The 10,241-nt window shown below is 43.5% G+C and overlaps 1 protein-coding gene and 1 long non-coding RNA gene across 2 annotated transcripts in view; one reads left to right on the forward strand and one right to left on the reverse strand.

The window, feature by feature from the left end:
- Nucleotides 1–8,344, reverse strand: part of LIPC (lipase C, hepatic type) — a 158,575-nt gene extending 150,231 nt beyond the window's left edge. Inside the window, exon 1 of the mRNA XM_059056339.2 lies at nt 8,218–8,344. Coding sequence (XP_058912322.1) covers nt 8,218–8,302 — 85 coding nt within the window. The 5' untranslated portion in view covers nt 8,303–8,344. The remainder of the gene's footprint in view (nt 1–8,217) is intronic.
- Nucleotides 1–9,261, forward strand: part of LOC136793941 (uncharacterized) — a 42,066-nt gene extending 32,805 nt beyond the window's left edge. Inside the window, exon 3 of the long non-coding RNA XR_010840039.1 lies at nt 9,158–9,261. This is a non-coding gene — a long non-coding RNA (uncharacterized lncRNA). The remainder of the gene's footprint in view (nt 1–9,157) is intronic.
- Nucleotides 9,262–10,241: the final 980 nt, after the last annotated feature.

Below are 10,241 nucleotides of genomic sequence, written 5' to 3' on the forward strand. Positions count from 1 at the left end.
TTTTTCAGGTGCTGTTTTGCTGATGTCATCAAGCCCCCTGTGGAGGGTCCAGCTCAGCTTGTGAAAACAACCCGGTTCCTAGAGGATTCTTGGATGAAGAAACCATCCTTCAAACCATCCTTGGTTGCCTTACATTGGCCCAGAATTTTCAGGCTTGATATCATGAGGCCTCTCCTGTTTTTGGTCTGCCTGGATTTGTGCTTACATCTTATTTCTGAGGGGCAGTGATGGAGGCTGAGACACAAGGGAACCAGGACTTTGTCCAGGGATGGGTTTTCTTCTGGGCCATTGAGAGGTAGACATCACTCAACAATGGGTAAGGTGAGTGCCAACTTCTAGTTAGAAGTGGCCAGGCCCAGAGAGGCTCAGAGTGTGTCCTAGGATCCCCTGGCACTGAGTAACATCCAAGGTGGGAAACCTCTGAAAGCCAATGTACCCATGTGGGCTCTGAAGGGGCACCAGCATCACCAGAAATAAGCACCAGTGAGAATCTCAGGGACCCTGGGAGCCTTCCCTGCCGCTTCCTTTCTCTGAGCCACAATTTCCCCTGTAAAGTAGTGATAATGATGCTTATCACACAGGAGCGTTGCATGGATTAAGTGAAATAAACAGGTAAAGCATTTGACACATTTGAAAGTTCTTAAAAATAATAGTTATTATTATTTCATACTTCTTGGTTCTACTCAAAGAACGTAAGCATCAAATGTATATTTTTTATTGTTAGTACTCTATCCAAAAATGGATGTGTGTCTGGCTGAGTATAAAATAGCCTTGGGGGCTTCCCTGGTGGCGCAGTGGTTGAGAGTCCGCCTGCCGATGCAGGAGACGCGGGTTCGTGCCCCGGTCCGGGAGGATGCCACATGCCGCGGAGCGGCTGGGCCCGTGAGCCATGGCCGCTGGGCCTGCGTGTCCGGAGCCTGTGCTCCGCAATGGGAGAGGCCACAACAGTGAGAGGCCCGCATACTGCAAAAAAAAAAAAAAAAAAAAAAAATAGCCTTGGGACCAAAGGTCTAATGGTCATTTACTGCTTAGCTTGCTGTTACAGAATCGTGCCTTTGTCCTGCTGGTGTTTGGGAATCTTTGAATGGCTTAAGGCAACTGAGTTGCACTAGGCTTGAGGCAGGGGGCAATGTTTCATGTTTAAAGTGGATAGAACTTTGCGTTCATATTTCTCTCTACCGTTAAGGGTTAAATAGCTGACACCAGATGAGGTAGCTGTGGAAGGTCTCAGGGTACCACGATGCCTCTCAATGAGCTCTCTTGACACTCAGGATATCAGTGCTGGAAGGGATACTACTGGTGAGAACCTGGAGGTGCAGGAGGTAAAGGCAGCCACCTAAGGCTGTTCGGCTACGGTGGAGGTATTGAGAGATGTCAAAGACATTACCCAGGTTTCTTGGTATGTGAGAAAATGAAAACAAACACAACAGCAACAAAAAGGAGCCTAGCTGGCAGCCAGACCTCGATGTTCCCAACTGAACATAGACAACGCCCACAAAACAGAAACAATGTGCTACAAGGACCCTTTGCAGCTATGTTTGCAACAGGACACAAAGGAGGCCACTCTGAATTCAAAAAACATGACTAAACATTCCCTGCTTCCAACTAACAAGGAGAGACTGTTGCTCCTGTACCAATGCCAGCTCTAGCTCTGCCTGCTGGAATGTTATTGATTAAATTAAGCAATAATGAGTTCACAATAATTAATTATTAAATTATATAGATACTAGATCACTGAATGGCCCCCTTCCCCTTTGACAGAATCCCATCCAGAATTGCCCCTGCTTCCCCAAACCTTCCTTAGTTTCATCTGTCACAAGCCCAAATTTTCTAAGAAGCCCCTCTCAACTCCTCATGCAGGGATGCCCCTGGGTTTCTCTGGAGTGCGTCCTCCCTTGCTGCAGTAAGCCAAATAATCCTAACTTTCATTTGACTCCAAGTGTGTTCCTCGTGGCCTTTGGCTGGTGAACCTTTACATCTGTAAAATGGGCATAATGATACCTGCCCAGTATTCTTTACAGGGGTATTATGAGAATCAAGTGATATCATGTAGGTAGGAATAAGTTTTTAAAGTTGAAATTGCTATAGGTTTACAAACTAGTTTGACGTGGAATTTGCAAATGGTTCTCTTTTCAGACTTAGAAGAAGGTACTTTTTAAATGGAAGGTTCCTATTCAAGCTCCTAGTATGTGTTCCTGCCTCAGTTTCATTGGTGTAAATCCCTCCTACTATTTAGTGTTAGGAATAGCAGTTAACAAGTAAATTTCAAATAGAGTTGCCCATGGGCTGGAGCCCTCCTGGGAGGAAGATCTGAGTGTTTGTGGGCACCAGCCAGGTGCGGTTGCAGAGCCTGTAACTTCCGAGTGCCAGCCCTGCCTTTTCCTGCTGATAGCATCACTTTCTATCAGGGAGTGGCTGTGGTTTCAGCCAGGCTGTGAGGGGAAGCCATCCACCAAGCAAGAAAGGCAGCCAATAGCCAAGTCCTTCCCCTTTTCAAACACCAACCTCAGTGGTGGCCCCACTGCCTCCAGGGTGAGGACCAAACTCATTAGCATGGCCTTTGATGCCCTTACCTCTGGCCACTTCTTTTTTTGTGCCCTCCCCTGAGCTACAGCAAACATCTCAGGGATTCCCAGTTTCATTTTCTGTTTTCAAGCCTCCAAGACTGGCTCATGCTTTTCCTTCTGCTTGCTATGTCCTTCCACTTCTCCTTCAAGGCTCAACTCAAATATCACTTCCTCTATAAAGCCTTCTCTGCTAACCTCTCCTGCCTCAGGGCCTTGAGATGTTTTGTACCTAATTGTGCACTTATCATACTGTGTTGAAATTATGCCACTTCCAATCTCTAATCTACACACACACACACACACCACACACACAGGGCTGTAGGGGGCCCCAGACTCGGTCAATTGGGAAGCTCCTTGATGAATGGCAGTGTGCTTTTTCATTTTTGTGTCCTTAGGAACATGTTTTCGTACAAACCATGGAGCCTGGTACACAGTAGGTGGTTAATAAATGCTATAATAAATGCTGGTGTTGATCTTGTTATATTTCAGTATAAAGAAGTATGTTGTTTTCACTATCTTGGTTTCTCTTGGGATAAGGAAGCTGGAACGTTTATCACTCGAAAGTTTTTCTCAGTCACAGAAAGGCCAGTCCTAGTCAACTGAGAATCACAGGCTCTGCCCGCTCTTGGTAATGCCCAGCTCATATGAAAAGAATTTGCTGGATCCTATTTTCAGGCCTGCCAAGGCATGCTTTACTGTGTATGGTTAATTCATTATTGCAACTAGTATTTTTCTACCAATTACAAGTAAATCTCAGCTTGGGAATTTTTTTTTTTTTCCAATTCAAGAACCACTTTCTTTTCAGCATGACGATGTTTTATTTTGGAGGAATAAATTGTCACAAATATCTAGGGGTTTTATATTATTTGGGAGATGGCTACCCCCGAGGGAGGTCAATATTCAGGATCAATAGACATTGATATCTCTCCCCTTCCCCCCTCCAAGAGACTGAGAAATGAAAGCCAGGTTTGCCCTGGAAGCTTGTATTGTTTCTGAGGGAAGAGCCTTAAGCCTGAAAATCAGGTGACCTGGGTTCAAGTCAAGTTATGTATTGCCATTAACTGTCTATTTTTGTTTTTCTAGTGGTTCTCAAGGTGTACTCCCCGTACTTGAAGCAGCACTTGGGAATTTTAGAAATGCAAATTCCTGGATCCACCCCAGGCCCACTGAGTTAGAAACTTGCAGATGGGACCCAGAAATCTGATTTTAATAAGATTTATTTATTTAACAAATTTAATAGAATTTATTTATTTTATAAATAAATGAGATTTAATAAAATCTTATTTTAATAAGTTTCTCATACACACTAAAGTTCGAGAACCTCTGACTAGTCAAATCCCTTTGTTTTATCATTTTGATGTGAATTTTTAAATTATTCAAATCATAAAACAAAACACTACATACATAGTACAACATTACATAAAATTTGGAAGAGACAAAAATTTAGATATAAACTCAACTGAAGTCTGAACACATTTGTACATTTTCTTCTAGTAGTTTTTTTTCCTCAAATGTACGTTTTCATGGAGTTGTAATCACAAGACACACACAGTTAGGTATACTACTTTTGTCCCACTTAGCTTTGGAACAAAAATACTATTCAGTATTGCCACCTTTACATTGTCATAAGGACTATTTTAATGCCACAACATGCCATCTAAAAGCTGTTAAAATCTACTTCACCAGGCCCCTGAAGGTGAACCTGTATATATGGAGGAGAAAATGCTGGGGACAGACAAAGAGGCCTCCCCTTCAATGCGCTTGATCTTCTCTTTACTTCTTCCCTACCCCTCCCCTCAAATCCCACGGTGGAAATATCTAAACTATGAGTGTTTCTGGAAATAGAGTCATAAGCAGAGAGGAGAGTGACGTTAACCAATAGTCATGAGTTTTCCAGAGTCATCCAGAAACTTGGTTTTTCCCATACCTGAATCCTCTCCTGAAACCCTGAAGCAGCTAAGGCGTCATTGCGCTACCTCGTGGCAATGTCTACGAATTACACCTTCTCTTGAGAAGCATAGCTGGACCCTGAATCTTCCAGTGTGGAAATGACTCGAGTTTGTCTCCTTGCTCTAAGCTGGGTGCCTGATTGTCAGCAGCTGGGTGCAGCTGCTGTCTACCTTAATATAGCAACCCCACTCCCTGCAGGACTGGCTGGGCTCTGACCCATTTTTCTAGTTTTCACCTTGGGGCTGAAGTCTGGCCATGATCCTCAGCTTGTTTGTCAGGGGTCCAGATGTTTTGCCTGCTCCTGGCCAGCCTCCTTCCCTAGTGGGCTGGACTCTGATCCCTGGCTGACAGGGCCCCACTCCAAAATGAACACTCTCCTGGGAACCAATGTACGGCCACCCTTCTGGCTATGAGAATTGCTGGGCCCCATGGATGTCAGGCGCACACCCCAGGCTGAGGTCAAGGTGGTCACATCCCCTTGGAGAATGTAACTGGGACTGCTCAGTCGTGTCTTGTGGACCAGACCTAAAACTGGGCAAGCCTCTGGCCCAGGCCTGCCTCTCCTTCCCTTCTCCCTGCTGACTCGCCTGCGAGGACGCAGCATGCCTTGTAGCATTGTGGCAGCTGGTGTGGAAAACAGGGCAGCGAGAATGTGGTGGTGGGGATCTTGCTCACCTGGCCCACAATTAAATATGGGTTCAGGTCCTGGGTCCCTTGTGAAAGGCAAGCAGGGTGGGAGATAGGCTGCTTTCTTCTCACCTCAGGCTTGTCCTCTCTGGGTACGATGCCCTCAGGAGGGCTCCAGAATGGCTCAGCCATAGGGCCAGGAAGTATGGCAGTGGGTGGGAGGGTCTCTAGCAGAGAGCATGTAGAATTTCACAACCCAGGTGAATGAGTTCCATCTCTGGATACTACCTCAGGTATTACTCATGAACCACCTTCCCTGCAGTTGTGGAGGCCTGTTAGGAATTTTCAGGTCCCACTGGGGCTGTAATTCTGGGCTTGGCTGAGCCCATGAAGATGGTGGGAGGTGGGCCCTCTAGGGACAACAAATCCAGGACCAATCGAATTGCAGCTTACCAGGTTTTTTAAAAAAACTTTTTTTTTCTTTCACATTTAAACACTTAAAACACATACACACACATTCTCCCCCCCACCCCTACCCACCCCCTCCCTCTCCATGGCCTTAATACTCTTTATAGATCTTTACATATATTTCAAATCCCTAGCAATATACATGTATGTAGTTTTAGCATAGTTGTGATTCAATATGTAGGTTATTTAGTCCTCTTTTTCTCCCCCACTTTATTGCCTATAAAATTGCCTAAAATTTCATACTTATTTTTTAAAAGCTACAAGACCAGTTGTTATGTAACCTTTTGGAAGTCACAGGTCCCTTTGATAATTTGCCAGAAGTTATGACTTCTCTCCTACCCTCAAATGCACATTCATACTGCCTTGGGTACCATCCTAAGACGCATCCAGCCTCTCTGAAACCCATCCCTGGGCTAGGTTGAGAACGCTTGTGTTGCACTATGAATGCCTAAGGGTCAGCATTAAGCCTTTTATTTCTGAATCTCATCATTATTGTTCCCCAAAGTTCCTAGAACTTCTAGTAGTAGGTATTCAAAACACTGCTTGTTTAAAGGAGGAATTAATAATACCTGGACCCTCCACACTTGATGGTTTATTGTTGGGCATTCAAGTTGTTTTCAGTTTATTGCAGTTGTGATGTAGTATTGCTATCAACTCCTTCCTTTTTTTTTCTTCTCCTTCCTGGAAGACCTGTCTTTGGAAGGTGTTTGGACTTGGAAAACGTGTACTTTATTGGCTCTGTGCCTTTGCTTATGCACAAGGAAAGCCTCCTTCACTTTTGTGCAGATTCCATCCTGCAAGACTCAGCTCAAATGCTGCTTCCTCCCAGAAGCCTTCCCTCTACGTACTTGGAAGTAAACTCTTCTCCATCTCTACCTGCACTTTGTCTTAGTCAACTCAGGCTGTTGTAACAAATTACAATGGACTGGATGGCTTGTAACCAACAGAAAATTTTCTCACAGTTTTGGAGGCTGGAAGTCTGAGATCAGGGTGCCAGCATGTTGGGGTTCTGGTGAAAACCCTCTTCCAGGTTTCCTCACATGGTGAACAGAGAGTGAGTGAGCTCTTTGGGGTCCCTTTTATAAAGACACTAATCCCATTCACGAGGGCTCCACCCTCATGACTGAATCACCACCCAAAGTCCCCACCTCCTAAGATGCCATGCTATTGAGGGTTAGGATTTCAACATATGAATTTTGTGGGGACACAAACACTCCATTGCACTCCTCTCCAGGGGTACTCAGCATATTTTATGGTTTAGTTGAAAAAGTTTTATACATACATCTTATCTCCTTTATTAGACTCAGTGGTATACCTTATATATTTGAAACCCAGGACGGATCATTTTAATACCACTTTGCTCTATAAGACAAAGCTATTTTCAGTTATATGCATGCAAAAATCAGTAATAATCACTATTTTCTTGATTTGTTATTTAGTTTTAAAGCAATGAACAATTTTAAAAAGAAGAATACATTTCCACTTTAAAGATATGCAAGTGCATTAAAGATATTTCCTGGAAGAACCAAAATTTTTACTTACCAAACAAAATATTACACTTCACAATTCACTGTAAAATCTGTTTTACTGTTTTACATTTTAAATACAAAACTCTAAGTGGTCACATGGGATAGGAGAATTGAAGTTCTCGGGTTCTGTATCTTTGTCTTTATAATCACTACGGTATCATTTTTAATTTCAAATCTGCTGTTTAAATGCAAAAACAGGCAATAAGTACCACGGGATTTGGAGACGTGAGATGACCAAAGTGAGCTGGGAGGATTCCGAACCTAATTCTTCTTGGAGTTCCCTCCAAGCAGAATCTTTGAGGAAAGAAAAATCTAAGCCTCTACCTTAGAGTTTCTAGGTCCTGACCAGTAACCAGCACAAAAACAAAGTCCCAAAGGCCAGTCTCATTTGCCCAAAGTGTTCAGTTCACTTCATATCCAGCACTTATTGATTCAATGCACTGTTTAGCCAGGAACCTGGAATCCACCTACCTGATCAAGCATTTGGATCTCTTTGGGGATCAACCTAGTGTGCGAATTTACAGACCAAACAGGTGTGACTGCTGTTGAATTCCTCAGTCTCAGAGTAAAACTTTGGCAGAAAAAGTGAAGTCTAGAAAATGTGCAATGATAGCTCTGTTTTCAACCTGACTGGAAAGAGGATTCTACAAATTCCTTTCTTCTGAGAGAGCCAGCAATTAGACAACCCTCAGCAAGATGAAGCATTTCATTGCAAGCTATTCTCCTCAACTGCAAATTAGATGCCAAATTAACTCTCAGGAAGATCTGAAACTCTTTCAGATTGCTTGCCACCAAAGAAGTCTTAGCCTGACTATTTCTGAATAGGATATGTGAGAGACTTCATTGTTAGTTGCAAGCGCTTTGAGAAGACTTCTACTCCCAGAGTGGCTTCCTAAACTTTCAGTCCTGCCTACAAACAGCTACACGTCCCTGTGACCTTCGATGCCACTAACAGAACACCTGGCATGCTGTGAAGCAAGCTCTGTTCCACATAGCCAAGAACACTTGGATTCATTGTGACGTACATTTAAAAAAGAAAATCCGTGCCCATTTCCGGAGAAAAGGCAGGCTCTTACCTAGTCCCAGGCTTTGTCCACGGGCACTTGATTGGATAAAGATGCACAAAACCAAGAAAATAGAGACACACAGGGAATTTTCCATTTCTCCTGTCTCACCGGGGGACTGAAGTCTTCTTGCTAATTTCTGAAGCTAAAGAGAGCAGATTGCCTATTGATACTTTGTTAGAGAAGACTGCCCATTAATAATTAACCTTTTAAACATGTTTTCTAGTGTTCAGACACTTTCCTTCCTACACTGAACCCAAATCTAACTCTATCTCATACAAAAAAAAGGTTGATTTACAAAAGTATTTTTTATCCTGCTACATTTTCAAAATAAAATATCTTGTCCTGTACTCTTACCTTCTTGGGCCAAGGTCACAGTTGTAAATTAATCAATTTAAAGTTAATGTGTTGTGTTTGGAAGTTCTGTCAAAGGTCAGGAGTAGGTGACTTCCACATGGTTGCCTAAGTCTCTCTCTGGCAGCATGCAAAGCGGATGCAGGCTCCTGGCAGTGGTATTTCAAATTGCAGGCTAAACCCCAAGAGAAAGGAAAGGACTCTGCTATGTGGAGAGCCCCCAGGTGGTCTGTTTTCTATTGAGTTTAGCAAAATTGCTGGTGTCTGTGGTCAAAGAGTGATGGGCAACATTTCTATAGCTGAAAGGGGCAGAAAACCTCTATCCTCAGTCTAAGAAGGAGCTGATGGAGGAGCAAAGATGAAGAACTGGATGCCTTTGCTGGGGGCCCCATTGAAAGATGGCCCTAGAGTAAACACACTGTTTCCTCCTCTGTGTTAATGGATGCTCTAACTGGGTAGAGGACTGAGAAGTAAGGCCACTTGGCAAAACCAGACAGGGGAAATTCAGGTGTGGCTCTTGTAATATTCCTTGGGTTTCGAGTTTTATTTAAACTTTATTAATTTTTCAAACTTTTAAAAAATATCTATTATATTCCAGGCACTGTTCTAGGTACTTGAGATATGCAAGTGAAGAGAACAGATGAAGATTCCAGTCCTGTGGAGCTTATGTACCACAAGGAGATGGGAGGAGTCAGATAACAGGTAATAGACATAATAAATAAGAGATTTATGTAGATTGGTAGAATGTAATCAGAGCTATGGAAAAAGGAAAAGTATGGCAGAGTTAAGGGGGTTGGGGAAGGTAGTGATTTTAAATAGAATGGTTAAGGTGAGCCTTGTTGGGAAGCTGAACTTTGAGCAAGGGTTTGATGGTGTTGCCCCTGTGGACATGTTGAGGAGAGCATCAGGTAGCCAGAACAGCCAGTGCAGCCAGTGTAAAGGCCCTGAGGTAGGAGCATGCCTGGAATGTACCAGGAACAGCAAGGAGGCCAGTGATTAGGGAGACATTATTATAAGGACTTTGGCTTTTATACTACAAGACATGGGGAACCATTCTGAGCAGAAGAGTGATATGATTTGCATAATATTTGTAAAAGATCACTTTAGTTTGCAAGACTAGGAGCAGATTATTAGCAAACAAGGGTGCAAGTGGGTAGATCTGCTAAGAGGCTATCACAGTGATCCAGCAAGAGGTGATGGTGCCTCGGTTCAGCATAGTAACAGTGCAGTTGGGGACTGATGGATGGGTGGTGGATATATTTTGAAGGTAGATACAACAGGATTTCCTGACTACTGGGATGCAGAGAAAGAGGAGTTGAAGATGACTTCAAGGATTTTGGCTTTAGCAAGTGGGACAATGGTGTTGCTAGCAGCTGAGTTGGGAAAGGATGTGAGTGGAGCAGGTTTGGTGGTGGAAAATCAAAAATTCAGTTTTGCCCAGGGAGATGCTTCTTAGACATCCAAGTGGAAATGTTGGGTAGGCAGTTAGATAACTTGGTGATCATTGCCCGGATGAAACGAATTGATAGGACCTTCTGAAACCACCGGCAGTTTGGACTGACTGATCCTAGGCCAAAGCTTAACTCTGTGTTGTCTTGTGGCTGCACCAGCTTCCAGAGGACTACACCTTGGAGACCATCTAGTCAAATGCATGATTTCTGAGCAGAGGTTTCTGTGCTGGC

The sequence above is a fragment of the Kogia breviceps genome, chromosome 3 (assembly GCF_026419965.1).
Source record: "Kogia breviceps isolate mKogBre1 chromosome 3, mKogBre1 haplotype 1, whole genome shotgun sequence".
In the NCBI taxonomy this organism is placed as follows: Eukaryota; Metazoa; Chordata; class Mammalia; order Artiodactyla; family Physeteridae; genus Kogia; species Kogia breviceps.